This window comes from Salvelinus alpinus, chromosome 20, assembly GCF_045679555.1.
Source record: "Salvelinus alpinus chromosome 20, SLU_Salpinus.1, whole genome shotgun sequence".
Lineage (NCBI taxonomy): Eukaryota > Metazoa > Chordata > Actinopteri > Salmoniformes > Salmonidae > Salvelinus > Salvelinus alpinus.
The window spans coordinates 26,452,481-26,468,934 of NC_092105.1; the positions used below are offsets into that span (position 1 = coordinate 26,452,481).

General features: G+C 45.6%; 1 protein-coding gene across 7 annotated transcripts in view; it reads left to right on the forward strand.

Moving 5' to 3' along the window:
* The first annotated feature begins 361 nt into the window (after positions 1 to 361).
* Positions 362 to 16,454, forward strand: part of lrch1 (leucine-rich repeats and calponin homology (CH) domain containing 1) — a 101,073-nt gene continuing 84,980 nt past the window's right edge. For 6 of the 7 annotated variants that reach the window (XM_071355130.1, XM_071355134.1, XM_071355132.1 and 3 more), the window contains exon 1: positions 362 to 698. In XM_071355130.1, the coding sequence (XP_071211231.1) occupies positions 482 to 698 (217 nt within the window). In that variant the 5' untranslated portion in view covers positions 362 to 481. The remainder of the gene's footprint in view (positions 699 to 16,454) is intronic. The other variant, XM_071355138.1, reaches the window with a different exon arrangement.

The following is a 16,454-nucleotide window of genomic DNA, read 5'->3' on the forward strand; positions in this document are numbered from 1 at the left end:
CTCTCTGTTTCTCTCTCTATCAGACTCAACGAACTCCAGGAATCCTCATCCAAGATATAACATGAAATGAATGGTATGAAAAGTTTTTCTGTAATTGTAATTCTGTAAAGTTATTGTGCAGGCCTTTCAATCATTCAAAACCCATACTCACTGTGACTGAATCCCTAAGATGTGTTATTGTTCTGTATCACTCAGTTCATATGAACTACATAGGTAGGCTAGGGTACAGATAGTCATGTCATAGTAGGTCTTGAAGATAAATTATGGAAGTTTTATGTTTCGTCAGCAGGGGTCGCAAAATCCAAATTTACCAGTATGCCGTTGGTCTGGCTAGAGTTCAATGTAGTACTGTAAATAGCGCAGTCGCAGTGGGAGCGGAGGCAGTCGAAGAGGAAATCGCAAACCGTTGGAGTCTCTCCCATAGTTTGTGCTTGGATACAGTCGTTGCAGAGAATTTCTTTTAAATAAAGCAGGGGCTAATATGGCGACGTTGGGACCAGACCCTCGTCCCCATTCCCAGCTCGCTTCTGCCTCGATACAAAGTAACATCAGTGGCAATAACCTGCCTCCCAACCGCGGTTTGGAAAGAGCGTTGGAAGAAGGAGCGAACTCCGGGTTTTTGAACCTCAGCGCCAGGAAACTCAAAGAATACCCCAGGACAGCATCTAACTACGACTTATCAGATACGGTGGAAGCAGGTAAGAATAGACAATGCCGTATAATTCTTCTGAATCTCTTCCGCTCCTGCGCCCAGCAGTCCCGACAAAATGCATGGATTTTTGGAATTCAGGTAGTCTATTGGAGACGGAAGGGTTTTGTATTCTGTGTAAGCGATAACTTGATGTGTGGAGTTTGTTTGAATTAAGAAGTTTCAATTCCAGACACATGAACATGACAATGATGGAGAATTTTATGGACATGCCGTGTCTAGCGCACGACTAAGCTTTTCTCGATGCGGAGAATCAGCTTTGGCTGGGACAGATGTTCAGTATTGTGCGTAGGCAACGAAATGTGGGCCATTATAGATAGTATGGCCATAATGCTCCAACAAGGCTACTACTATAAATGCCCCCGGTCTGTATGTTTATGTCAAACAATGACGGAACAGCACGCTGCCCTTTCCTTTGAATTTTGTCCGGAAGATGTCGTGGAAATTCCCATATTATTTCCCAGAACCGTACTATTCCCTTTTCGGTGTCACACTCACCGCAGCCAATCATGGACAAAGTTTCTATGGTAGGCTGTCATACAACGAGCAGTCACGCTATTAACTCCAGTATTTTATACTGAAGAAAAATAGAAACGTAACATGCACGAATATAAAATATTTTACTGAGTTACAGTTCATATGAGGAAATCAGTAAATTTTTATTAATTAATTAGGCCCTAATCTATGAATTTCACATGACTGGGAATACAGATATGCACCTGTGTATCCTTTAAAACGGATCATTCAAATTGCCATAGATAAAAAGCAATTATGTTCGTTGTCTGTAGCGTATACCAGCCCAATACACAACCCCACCGCATGACTGCCCTTTATTGTCCACAGCACAAGGTGTGTAATGATCATGCTGTTTAATCATCTTCTTGATATGTCACACCTGTCAGGTGCATGGATTATCTTGGCAAATGAGAAATGCTCACTAACAGGGACATAAAGAAATGTGTGCACAAATGGAAAATGTCTGGTATCTTTTAATTCAGCTCATGAAACATGGGACCAACACTTTGTTTATATTTTTGTTCAGTATAGATGGGCTGGGCCATGCATGACTGCGCACTGCAGCAATTAACCTACTGACAGATCAATGGATTTATCTTAGTAATTGCCTGGAAACCCGAAGTTGAATTGCGTTGAATTCTACGTCGGGAAGAAATGAGCATTTGAATCAGGAAAGTTTCCTCTCACGACCTCTACATGCCAGAATGTTGAATACAAGTATATTTTAATTTACTTTACCGGTTGTTCATGTGGTTGGGCCTTTTGGCGGTAGTAATGTGAGACAATATCCACAGGAAACTATTATTCCATCAACTTTTCAAAGCCCTGGTAGTGCATTCAGATTTCTATCACCCGAAGCATGCGATGTCCCGAGAAGAAAGTTTCCTGATTCAAATGCTCATTTCTGCCTGATGTAGAATTCAATGCAATTCAATGTTGGGTTTTCAGGCAAGCTTAATAAGTAAGGGCTGTCAATGGGTTTGACAGTAAATCCTAGTCTTTGTGTTTACCCCTTATGTGCATGTGTTTAGGATTGCACAACGCATCATACATGATTCATGTGTGTTTAGTTGTGTCCTTGACCATTTCAGTGAGGAGTCAACTTATTGGCTCTAGTTTATAGTTTACATTATAACAGAGCGACCATAATCCATCCTCATAACCTGGAGTAGAAAATAGATCATTGCATTATTGTCATGCGTTTGGACGTAGTAGCAGGGGAGTTCCAGTCCATCATACGCAATCTGATACTAAATTACAGTTGGCAACATTCCATCAGCCTTGTTATCATGAGGTAATGTCATGAACATTGGCATAACGTTGCAGAAAAGTTATTAGAGCATATTGTACTCATGTAAATCAAATGTATTTATAAAAACCTTTTTACATCAGCAGATGTCACAAAGTGCTTATACAGAAACCCAGCCTAAAACTCCAAACAGCAAGCAATGTAGATGTAGAGACACAGTGGCTAGGAAAAACTCCCTAGAAAAGCAGAAACCTAAAGAGGATCCAGGCTCTGAGGGGTGGCCAGTCTTCTTCTGGCTGTGCTGGGTGGGGATTATAAGAGTATATGGCCATTAAGACCAGATCGTTCTTCAAGATGTCCACCATTGTTCCTGTACCCAAGAAAGAATAGGTAACTGAACTAAATGACTATCGCCCCGTAGCACTCACTTCTGTCATCATGACAGTGCTTTGAGAGACTAGTCAAGGATCATATCACCTCTATCTTACCTGACAGCCGAGACACACTTCAATTTGCTTACAGGCCCAATAGATCCACAGACGATGCCATCACACTGCCCTTGCCCATCTGGACAAGAGGAATACCTATGTAAGAATGCTGTTCATTGACTATAACTCAGCCTTTAACACCATAGTTCCCTCCAAACTCATCATTAAGCTTGGGGCCCTGGTTCTGAACCCCACCCTGTGCAACTGGGTCCTGGACTTCCTGATGGGCTGCCCCCAGGTGGTAAAGGTAGGAAACAACACCTCCACTTCGCTGATCCTCAACACAGGGGCCCCACAAGGGTGCATGCTCAGCCCACTCCTGTACTCCCTGTTCACCCATGACTGCGTGGCCACGCATGCCTCCAACTCAATCATCAAGTTTGCAGACGACACAACAGTAGTAGGCCTTATTAGCAACAATGACGAGACAGCCTACAGGGAGGAGGTGAGGGCCCTGGGAGTGTGGTGCCAGGAAAATAACCTCTCACTCAACGTCAACAAAACAAAGGAGCTGATCGTGGACTTAAGGAAACAGCAGAGGGAGCACCCCACTATCCACATCGACGGGACCGCAGTGGAGAAGGTGGATAGCTTCAAGTTCCTTGGCGTACACATCACTGACAAACTGAAATTGTCCACCCACACACAGTGTGGTGAAGAAGGCGCAACAGCCTCTTCAACCTCAGGAGGCTGAAGAACTTTGGCTTGGCACCTAAAACCCTCACAAACTTTTACAGATGCACAATTGAGAGCATCCTGTCGGGCTGTATTACCACCTGGTACTGCAATGGCACCACTCGAAACCGCAGGGCACTCCAGAGGGTTTTGTGGTCTGCACAACGAATCACCAGGGGCAAACTACCTGCCCTCCAGGACACCTACAAAGATCATCAAGGACAACAACCACCTGAGCCACTGCCTGTTCACACCGCTATCATCCAGAAGGTGAGATCAGTACAGGTGCATCAAAGCTGGAACCGAGAGACTGAAAAACAGCTTCAATCTCAAGGCCATCAGACTGTTAAATAGCCATCACTAGCACCTTAGAGGCTGCTTCCCTATATACAGTGGGGAGAACAAGTATTTGATACACTGCCGATTTTGCAGGTTTTTCTTACATAGCATGTAGAGGTCTATCATTTTTTTTATCATAGGTACACTTCAACTGTGAGAGACGGAATCTAAAACAAAAATCCAGAAAATCACATTGTATGATTTTGAAGTAATTCATTTGCATTTTATTGCATGACATAAGTATTTGATCACCTACTAACCAGTAAGAATTCCGGCTCTCACAGACATGTTAGTTTTTCTTTAAGAAGCCCTCCTGTTCTCCACTCATTACCTGTATTAACTGCACCTGTTTGAACTCGTTACCTGTATAAAAGATTCATGTCCACACACTCAATCAAACAGACTCCAACCTCTCCACAATGGCCAAGACCAGAGAGCTGTGGAAGGACATCAGGGCTAAAATTGTAGACCTGCACAAGGCTGGGATGGGCTACAGGACAATAGGCAAGCAGCTTGGTGAGAAGGCAACAACTGTTGGCGCAATTATTAGAAAATGGAAGAAGTTCAAGATGACGGTCAATCACCCTCGGTCTGGGGCTCCATGCAAGATCTCACCTCGTGGGGTATCAATGATCATGAGGAAGGTGAGGGATCAGCCCAGAACTACACGGCAGGACCTGGTCAATGACCTGAAGAGAGCTGGGACCACAGTCTCAAAGAAAACCATTAACACACTACGCCGTCATGGATTAAAATCCTGCAGCGCACGCAAGGTCCCCCTGCTCAAGCCAGCGCATGTCCAGGCCCGTCTGAAGTTTGCCAATGACCATCTGGATGATCCAGAGGAGGAATGGAGAAGGTCATGTGGTCTGATGAGACAAAAAAAATAGCTTTTTGGTCTAAACTCCACTCGCCGTGTTTGGAGGAAGAAGAAGGATGAGTACAACTCCAAGAACACCATCCCAACCGTGAAGCATGGAGGTGGAAACATCATTCTTTGGGGATGCTTTTCCGCAAAGGGGACAGGACGACTGCACCGTATTGAGGGGAGGATGGATGGGGCCATGTATCGCCAGATCTTGGCCAACAACCTCCTTTCCTCAGGAAGAGCATTGAAGATGGGTCGTGGCTGGGTCTTCCAGCATGACAACGACCCGAAACACACAGCCAGGGCAACTAAGGAGTGGCTCCGTAAGAAGCATCTCAAGGTCCTGGAGTGGCATAGCCAGTCTCCAGACCTGAACCCAATAGAAAATCTTTGGAGGGAGCTGAAAGTCCGTATTGCCCAGCGACAGCCCCAAAACCTGAAGGATCTGGAGAAGGTCTGTATGGAGGAGTGGGCCAAAATCCCTGCTGCAGTGTGCGCAAACCTGGTCAAGAACTACAGGAAACGTATGATCTCTGTAATTGCAAACAAAGGTTTCTGTACCAAATATTAAGTTCTGCTTTTCTGATGTATCAAATACTTATGTCATGCAATAAAATGCAAATTAATTCCTTAAAAATCATACAATGTGATTTTCTGGATTTTTGTTTTAGATTCCGTCTCTCACAGTTGAAGTGTACCTATGATAAAAATTACAGACCTCTACATGCTTTGTAAGTAGGAAAACCTGCAAAATTGGCAGTGTATCAAATACTTGTTCTCCCCACTGTACATAGACTTGAGATAACTGGTCACTTTAATAATTGGAACACTAGTCACTTTAATGTTTACATATTTTGCATTACTCATCTCATATGTATATATTCTATTTTGCTGAATTTTAGTCTATGCCGCAACGACATTGCTCGTCCAAATATTTATATATTCTTAATTCTATTCCTTCACTTTAAATGTATGTATTGTTGTGAAATTTAGATATTACTTGTTAGATATTACTGCACTGTTGAAGCTGGAAACACAAGCATTTCGCTACACCCGCAATAACATCAGCTAAACATGTATATGTGACCCATAACATTTTATTTGAGATGACCAGCAGGGTCAAATAATAATCACAGTGGTTGTAGAGGGTGCAACAGGTCAGCACCTCAGGCGTAAATGTTAATTGGCTTTTCATAGCCAAGCATTCAGTGGTCGAGTCACTGTTATTCCAGTGTCACATTAACGGCCTGGACACACACGCATTCTTGTATAGCTAACTTTGTGGGGACATATAATTCAGTCCCATTCAAAATCCTATTTTCCCTAACCTTAACCCCAAAACCTAACCTTAAGAGTAAAACTAACCCTAGCTCCTAAATCTAACACTAATTCTACACTTTATCCTAAACCCCCTAGAAATAGCATTTGACCTTGTGGGGACTAACAAAGTCCCCAGTTGGTCCAATTTTTGTTTGTTTACTATTCTTTTGGGGACTTCTGGTCCCCACAAGTATAGTTAAACATGTGTACACACACACACACACACACACACACACACATGCACTAGAGGCTACAAACAGGCCTTTAGCTACTCTTCTGTCATCGGCTGTCAGTCTGTCAGAGGGAGTGTGTCTTTACAGGCACACAGTACCACTATAACCCAACCTGAGGAAGAGATTAGTCTACCTGACAGGCTATACTGATGACTGATGAGGGAATGTGTGTAATAAGCACTACACAGTGTATGATTCGAGAGTGGGATCGAGGAAGGGTCAAATCGAAGTGTGCTTGGTTATGCTGCATGAGAAATCCATTGATGGCAGTTGAAGTACCCCCTTATCCCACTGTTAATGAATTGACATATGGCATAGAGATGGGACCAGCACCACTAACTGTAATGATAACATGAATAGGCTGTAATACTGTACCTAAGATCACTTAAAATGGCGCCGGAAGAAATGGCAGCAGTTTTACGGGCACCCAACCAATTGTGCTATTATGTGGGGTGATTTGTAACTTATTTTGTACATAATGTTTCTGCAACCGTATCTTATGGCAGAAAAGAGCTTCTGGATATCAGGACAGCGATCACTCACGTCGGATTAGACAAAGATTTTTTTCTTCAACAAGCAAGACTCACAGGACATTCTCCAAACACCCGACAGGGCCAACATCCCCGTTATTTGCAAGAGGAAGAAATGCAGGTACAGGGGACACAGAGCGGGATGCCTCGTGAGGACCCGCAGAAGGCGAGTGGGAAAGCTGCCGTTACCATTGATATTACTCGCCAACGTGCAATCATTGGACAATAAATTAGACGAGGTACGATCACGAATATCCTATCAAGGGGACATCAAAAACTGTAATATCCTATGTTTCATGGAATCGTGGCTGAATGACGACATGGATATTCAGCTAGCGGGATATACGCTGCACCGGCAAGATAGAACAGCACACTCCGGCAAGACGAGGGGGGGCGGTCTGTGCATATTTGTAAACAACAGCTGGTACATGAAATCTGAGGAAGTCTCTAGATTTTGCTCGCCTGAAGTAGAGTATATTGTGATATATTGGGCAGGCCACACTATTTGCCTAGAGAGAGTTCAGCTATACTTTTCGTGGCTGTTTATTTACCTCCACAGACAGATGCTGGCACTAAGACCGCACTCAGTCAGCTGTATAAGGAAATAAGCAAACAGGAAACCACTCACCCAGAGGCGGCGCTCCTAGTGGCCGGAGACTTTAATGCAGGGAAACTTAAATCAGTTCTACCAAATTTCTATCAACATGTTAAATGTGCAACCAGAGGGAAAAAAATTCTAGATCATCTGTACTCCACAAACAGAGACGCGTACAAAGCTCTCCCTCGCCCTCCATTTGGTAAATCTGACCACAACTCTATCCTCCTGCTTCCAATCAAAAATTAAAGCAGGAAGCACCAGTGACTCGGTCTATAAAAAAGTGGTCAGATGAAGCAGATGCTAAACTACAGGACTGTTTTGCTATCACAGACTGGAACATGTTCCGGGATTCTTCCGATGGCATTGAGGAGTACACCCCATCAGTCACTGGCTTTATCAATAAGTGCATCGAGGACGTCATCCCTACAGTGACTGTATGTACCTACCCCAACCAGAAGCCATGGATTACAGGCAACATTCGCACTGAGCTAAAGGGTAGAGCTGCCGCTTTCAAGGTGCGGGACTCTAACCCGGAAGCTTACAAGGAATCCTGCTATGCCCTGCGACGAACCATCACAGGCAAAGCGTCAATACAGGGTTAAAATTGAATCACACTACACCGGCTCCGACGCTCGTCTTATGTGGCAGAGCTTGCAAACTATAACAGACTACAAAGGGAAGCACAGCCGCAAGCTGCCCAGTGACACGAGCCTACCAGACGAGCTAAATCACTTCTATGCTCGCTTCGAGGCAAGCAACACTGAGGCATGCATGAGAGCATCAGCTGTTCCGGATGACTGTGTGATCACACTCTCCGTAGCCAATGTGAGTAAGACCTTTAAACAGGTCAACATACACAAGGCTGCATGGCCAGACGGATTACCAGGACGTGTGCTCCGGGCATGTGCTGACCAACTGGTAGGCGTCTTCACTGACATTTTCAACATGTCTGAGTCTGTAATACCAACATGTTTCAAGCAGACCACCATAGTCCCTATGCCCAAGAACACTAAGGCAACCTGCCTAAATGACTACAGACCCGTAGCACTCACGTCCGTAGCCATGAAATGCTTTGAAAGGCTGGTAATGGCTCACATCAACGCCATTATCCCCGAAACCCTAGACCCACTACAATTTGCATACCGCCCAAACAGATCCACAGATGATGCAATTTCTATTGCACTCCACAGTGCCCTTTCCCACCTGGACAAAAGGAACACTTATGTGAGAATGATATTCATTGACTACAGCTCAGCGTTCAACACCATAGTACCCTCAAAGCTCATCACTAAGCTAAGGATCCTGGGACTAAACACCTCCCTCTGCAACTGGATCCTGGACTTCCTAACGGGCTGCCCCCAGGTGGTGAGGGTAGGTAGCAACACATCTGCCAAGCTGATCCTCAACACTGGAGCCCCCCAGGGGGTGCGTGCTCAGTCCCCTCCTGTACTCCCTGTTCACCCACGACTGCATGGCCAGGCACAACTCCAACACCATCATTAAGTTTGCAGACGACACAACAGTAGGCCTGATCACCGACAACGACGAGACAGCCTATAGGGAGGAGGTCAGAGACCTGGCCGGGTGATGCCAGAATAACAACCTATCCCTCAACGTAACCAAGACTGAGATGATTGTGGACTACAGGAAAAGGAGGACTGAGTACGCCCCCATTGTCATCGACGGGGCTGTAGTGGAGCAGGTTGAGAGGTTCAAGTTCCTTGGTTGTCTACATCAACAACAAACTATCATGGTCCAAACACACCAAGACAGTCGTGAAGAGGGCATGACAAAGCCTATTCCCCCTCAGGAAACTAAAGAGATTTGGCATGGGTCTTGAGATTCTCAAAAGGTTCTACAGCTGCAACATCGAGAGCATCCTAAATGGTTGCATCACTGCCTGGTACGGCAATTGCTCGGCATCCGTCCACAAGGCACTACAGAGGGTAGTGCGTACAGCCCAGTATATCACTGGGGCTAAGCTGCCTGCCATCCAGGACCTCTACACCAGGCGGTGTCAGAGGAAGGCCCTAAAAATTGTCAGACCCCAGCCACCCAAGTCATAGACTGTTCTCTCTACTACCGCATGGCAAGCGGTACCGGAGTGCCAAGTCTAGGACAAAAAGGCTTCTCAACAGTTTTTACCCCCAAGCCATAAGACTCCTGAACAGGTAATCAAATGGCTACCTGAACTATTTGCATTGTGTGCCCCCCCCCAACCCCTCTTTTACGCTGCTGCTACTCTGTTTATCATATATGCACATTCACTTTAACTATACATTCATGTACATACTACCTCAATTGGCCCGACCAACCAGTGCTCCTGAACATTGGCTAACCGGGCTATCTGCATTGTGTCCCGCCACCCGCCAACCCCTCTTTACGCTACTGCTACTCTCTGTTCGTCATATATGCATAGTCACGTACATACTACCTCAATCAGCCTGACTAACCTGTGTCTGTATGTAGCCTTGCTACTGTTTTTCACTGTCTTTTTACTGTTGTTTTTATTTCTTTACTTACCTATTGTTCACCTAATACATTTTTTGCACTATTGGTTAGCATTTCACTGTAAGGTCTACACCTGTTGTATTCAGTGTATGTGACATAAACTTTGATTTGATTTGTCACTGCAGGATAGCACTGTCTGTGCCACTTCTGCTTTTGCAGTGAGACGGTTATCAAAAGTATACACACGTTCTCTCTCACACACACACATTCTTACTCGGCTAAGGAAAATCCCAAACACAGTTTCATATTTGCTCATCTGCCTAAAACCAAAAGCTTACTTCTACCTGGTACCTACATGTTAGGACCTATGTGCAGACTGACACTGCTATGTAATACTACTGTATGTGGCCTGAATCTGATGTTGGTGCCCTTTTAACCCCCTCCCCACTGCCCCTATTTCCCTGTCAGTGGAGCTCAATGACTGAGATTGAGCCGTGGCCCAGGTCGGCAGCAAGGTGGCCAGGGGATCGCTAGATATTACTAGCGGTGATAATTACCCTACTACTGTCTGACTGGGTTTACACACTGATAACATTACTCCCAGTTACACACATACCTGTTGTTATTAATATCCTGGAATGTCACTTCTGACCTTCATCTGCTCTGCACCCTACCTGATGCGCGCACACTCCTACTACTGTGTCCACTCACTATAGACATCACTCATAGTTAACACATACAGACACTGTGCCACACAAAACGATGACAGTTGAATTGAGCGAACATTGGAACAGGCCTCCTCATAGTGGTCGGTTTGGCCACTCTGTTCTTTCTAGATCAGATGGTAAAGTAAACATTGCTGGGTATATCACCATTGGTGGGTATATCACCATTGGTGGGTATATCACCATTGGTGGGTATATCACCATTGTGAATTTGCACTGGGATGACGGAGGGTACTATATTTGAACTATATTTTAATAATCCATCTCAAATTAGTGGTCGCCATCAATTAAAAAAAAAACTGAGTTATGTACACAGATGAAGCTCTGTCTTACACTTTGATGTTATGATGATCCTAAAGGTGTTTAGCTTTACAAGGTCCTGTTGGTCTAATCAGATTGCTGGTAGGATTAGAAAGGAGGAGGAGGACACTCCGGCAACATTACCATTCTGCCTTCCTGACCGCAGAACTCAACTCACCCAGACTAGAGCGAGACCTTTTTTGGTTGTCTCCAGAAAGAGCCTGATTGATTTCATAATGATTCCCAGGGGAGGTTTTTGAGGAAATGGGAACCAAGCAGAAATGTAAGAAAGGCGTCCACTTCAACTGGTGGCGAAAGTTCTCTGAATGTTGTGGTGACGTTATGTATCTGATTGTAGCATTGTTCTCTGGTTATTTATGTTTGAGTGTAATAGTCAGTTGTAGAGATTTTATTGGCCTGTTCTGAGGAATATGTCAGGAAAGGAAACAGCCTCCCATGACAAAGGGCATTTCTGGCATTGTTTCACGCCGTTCACTCACATTCTAGAGCTACAGCCTGAGTCTCTCTCTTTCTCTCTGTGTGTTGTGATGTGAGATGTGTTAGGGCCCAGACACACCAATAGCGTTTGCTGGCTGAGAGTACTTAGCACCTCAATGAAATTTGCGACCCGAGTGCACAATGATTACATGTAGAATCGCATGAAAAGTCTAGGCAGTTGCTCCCTTAAACACCACACACTGAACGATCGGCGCACCAACGAACGCAAATCCACATTCGGTGCGATGTGTGCCAGCCCTTAGCCTGGTTCCTAAAGAGCCACCTCCCCAGGTGCTGTGTGTGTGATCCTGTATTACGACCCTCAGCTCCAGTCCAGCCCCAGCACTCGTCCTTCACCACTGGGCTGGCTGCCAGGATACACTCTGGTGCCCTGTAAACACACAGACACCTGCTTTAATTTCTCTGTCCCCTCCCTGGGATGTCCTGTCAGACGTGCACGCACGTACGTACGTCTCTCTCCAACAGGAAGCTGTGAATTCCCAGGAATGCAACCAGGGATAGGGTGTTAGGGTGTTGGAGGGTAGAGTTTGTCTCTTCTGTGTACGGACCACACCTGAGAACTGTCATAAACCACAGCTGAGTTTTAAAAACAGACTCACACATCTACTATTCCCCCTCTCGCTCTCTCGCTCTCTCTCACACATTTACTGCCTATCTCACTAGTGTCTAGCGCTCCTTTTCTCTCTCCAATTATATCTCCCTTACACACATGTTAAGTTTTAGCATGGGGAGGATAATATGAGTCTTAGACAGACCTCATCGCCTCCAGCTAGTAAACTAGCTTCAAAAGTTAATTGTGTATCCTGTAGCCTTAGTATCGCTCACTCACACACATCCCTATATCACCAGGTCTAGATCTTAGACACGACACTGTGGGCTAGGCGCCGTGACGGTAACCGTGGTGATGGGATAAACAGGTTGCGGCGGGTGCTATGGTGGAGTATAGTCTGGGGATAGGAGAATAATGAGCTAATGCATTGTTAATGGAGCTGTTCAGAGGAGGTGATGCCCCAGAGACCAGGCCAGAGACGGGCTGGAACAGCAGAAGATTGGGTTTCAGTATAGCAGGGGTCGGCAACAGGTGGCCTACAGGCCAAAACTGTCAGTGAGTGATTTAAAAATATATATATATATTTGGCCCCCAAATTTGCAGTGAACAAAACCTCAGGCTGAATCTAGTGGCCTACACCTGCACTACCGTATAACTAGTGAAATAAAGGTTTACTGTGGTGAGATGCAGGGCAGAAACTCCACAGGGCAGAAACTCCACAGGGCAGAAACTCCACAGGGCAGAAACTCCACAGGGCAGAAACTCCACAGGGCAGAAATTCCACAGGGCAGAAACTCCACAGGGCCTAACCTATGGAATGTGGACAGATGCAGTAGTAGTGGAATGGATGGCAATGATAGACTATGTTGCTTTGGCAATTTATTACTGAATTATCACTATTGATATATTAGGTCAGTAAAGTTAATTGAATCAAAATAATGGAATTTAGATGCCTCTACCCTTTCTCTTGCTTTGTTGGTACAGCTGTATAGATCCTCAATCTTCTGTTATTGTGTTTTTAATCAAGTTCGTTACCTCCGTGTGTGAGGGGGGTGTGTTTTTAAAAATGTATTTTTAAAAAACTGGAGCGTCACCATGGAGCACGGAATACACACGCTGCTCTAGAAACTGTTTGTTGTGACCCAGTGAGTGGCAGACAATCAGGGATTAGGACTAGGGATTATATGGGCTGGTTGTAATCCCTCCCTCCGCCTTTGACCTGTCAGTCCCTGGTAGGACTGTACTGGTACCATCAGACCTACACCTATAGCTCTACAGACACACTTTGACATTGTTTGTGTGTCTGACTGACTGGGTTTAAGTGTGTGTGTGTTGTGTGTGTGTGTGTGTGTGTGGCTGAGGATGGTGTTAATGTGTTTTTTTTGTAGTTGGTACATTTAGGTGTTCTTTAATGAACTCTCCAGAGAAATGTGCAAACTCTAGAGGTATAGCGGAAAAGACGAGGGCATGCTGATGGTATTAACTCGATTAGAGGGTTAATTGCCTCTGGCTGTGATGTTTCGCTGGCAACCCCCGACACTGCACTGTCACGGCTCAACTGTGTTTTATACACACACACACACACACACACACACAAAATACCCTCACAAACACTCCACGCCACTACACACTCCTCCCTCCTCCCCACTCCTACAACCACTGACCCGTGTCTTATCAGTCTCTCCCTGCCTCTGTATTAGTGCCCTTCTCTCGCTCTCTATCTATCCAATTCAATTCACTGGGCTATATTGGCATGGGAAACATATGTTAACATTGCCAAAGCAAGTGAAGTAGATAATATACAAAAGTGAAGTAAACATTCCCTGCTCTCTCTTCTCTCTCTCTGCCACTGGCTGGGATGTGCTGTAGGGGGATGTGCTGTAGGGGGATGTGCTGTAGGGGGATGTTGACACAGTAATGTACCCCCCTCTGCCTCTTCACCTCCCCTTCACACAGACACAGTGTGACAGGATGGCATGGTGCCCTGCAGAACACATTCATAGGGTGGGTGGGTAGGTCAGTGGGGGAGGGGTGCAATTATGATGCCAGGGGCAGAATTTGGGTGATGTTGGGGAAGGGGTGGTGAGGTTCTAGTATGTGGGGGTGGATGAGAAGGGCTTATATTTTGGAGGATTACATTTTTTATTTTTAAAGGAGCTTATGTCTTCACATCATACACCCACCCACAGCCTTGAGCAAGTGCCAAATACTATCTTCGGTCCATTTTAGCACTATGAATGTTAGAATAAAGTTTAGGGCTTTTTGGAGGCTCAATAACATTTTTGTTGCTTTATAGAACTCTGTTATGGTGAGGGTTCGTAAATGTGCGTGGGGTATTTGAATGGCCTTGCTAAATATCATTGATTATAGGAAAACACAAGTTATTTTGGTGATCCTGGATATTGTCTCAAGCCAGCAGATGACCCAAAACCATGCTGCAACGCCATAACAACACTGGTAACATTGGTTGTTGGTCAGAGCTGTTCTAATAGAACTCTTCAGGCATGTTTGGTTGCTAAGAGAGGGAGAGGTTCTTGTCTGGCGGATATGAGCGTCTGTGTTTGTTTCACGCTCCACAGGCTGGGTTCAAAGCTCTGCTCTGTGGAGGCATGAGGGGAGCAGCATACCGCCCTGCATCCCACTGCTGGCTTGCTTCTGAAGCTAAGCAGGGTTGGTCCTGGTCAGTCCCTGGATGGGAGACCAGATGCTGCTGGAAGTGGTGTTGGAGGGCCAGTAGGATGCACTCTTTCCTCTGCTCCAAAAATAAATTTCCCCAATTCCCCAGGGCAGTAATTGGGACATTGCCCTGTGTAGGATGCCGTCTTTCGGATGGGACTTTAAACCAGTGTCCTGACTCTCTGTGGTCACTAAAGAGCCCATGGCACTTATTGTAAGAGTAGGGGTGTTTACCCTGGTGTCCTGGCTAAATTCCCATTCTAACCCTCATACCATCACGGTCACCTATATCATCCCCAATTTATAATTGGCTCATTCACCCCCTCTCCTCTCCCCTGTAACTATTCCCCAAGTCGTTGCTGTAAATTACAATGTGTTCAGTCAATTTACCTGGTAAAATAAGGGTTAAATAAATTAAAATGTGTACAGCAGATAGGACCTGTATAAAATAGTTATTTTAGCCTGGTAAACACAGTCTAGTTAAATGGTATCGGTTCTGGGGAAGTGGTGCACTCAGATAAAGATGACAGGAACTGGAGTTTCTACTCGATTCCTGATCTCTCTCTCTCTAGGGGGTTTCTGTGTGTGTCATTAACACCCTTGGCGTATTGGTGTGAGGTGTCACCAGAAATCCCCTTCTAAAGGCTCAATGACAGTACTGTCTCCCAGTGTTCTCAGATTCACTTGTTCTCTTGAGTCGGGGTAGCAAGGGATGGCCGACATTGCAGTAGGGGCAGGGAGGATGGTAGGATGGTGTGATATAAGGTTTGGTGTACGGGGGGGTATGCGGTGCCTCAGCATTTCCCAGCCAGGAAATGGCCTTAGCTGCTGCCCTTCCAAACAATGAGCCAGGCGGGGTGGGACTAGGATGGCTTCCTGCCTCTGTTACAGTACAGACCTGCCTCAGCCTCACAGCCCTCAGATACAAAACGTCACACAGACAGCAACACCATGTACCAGACCAGTACTGACCAGTAGAGAGCAGAGCAGTAAGAGCGGAGCTGTGTGTGCGTGTTGGAGCCAGGTGAAAATGTGTAATGGGTGTTTTCCCTGCTGCTCTGAGGCTGTCATGTGTCTAAAGGTAGCAGCAGCCTCAGCTGGGCCCCAAATGTGGTGACCTCATCACTCGACAGCATCAGTAGGCAGAGAGGAGGGCAGTAAGCCTGGGCATTCATTTGATAGGTACAGATTAAAACATCTACAGATTAAAACATAATTTAAAACATTGAATTCTACTTCGGCTGTGCTGTTTGAGGCGGAGGTAGCGGTCCTGCTGCTGGGTTGTTGCCCTCCTACGGCCTCCTCCACGTCTCCTGATGTACTGGCCTGTCTCCTGGTAGCGCCTCCATGCTCTGGACACTACGCTGACAGACACAGCAAACCTTCTTGCCACAGCTCGCATTGATGTGCCATCCTGGATGAGCTGCACTACCTGAGCCACTTGTGTGGGTTGTAGACTCTGTCTCATGCTACCACTAGAGTGAGAGCACCGCCAGCATTCAAAAGTGACCAAAACATCAGCCAGGAAGCATAGGAACTGAGAAGTGGTCTGTGGTCACCACCTGCAGAACCACTCCTTTATTGGGGGTGTCTTGCGAATTGCCTATAATTTCCACCTTTTGTCTATTCCATTTGTACAACAGCATGTGAAATTTATTGTCAATCAGTGTTGCTTCCTAAGTGGACAGTTTGATTTCACAGAAGTGTG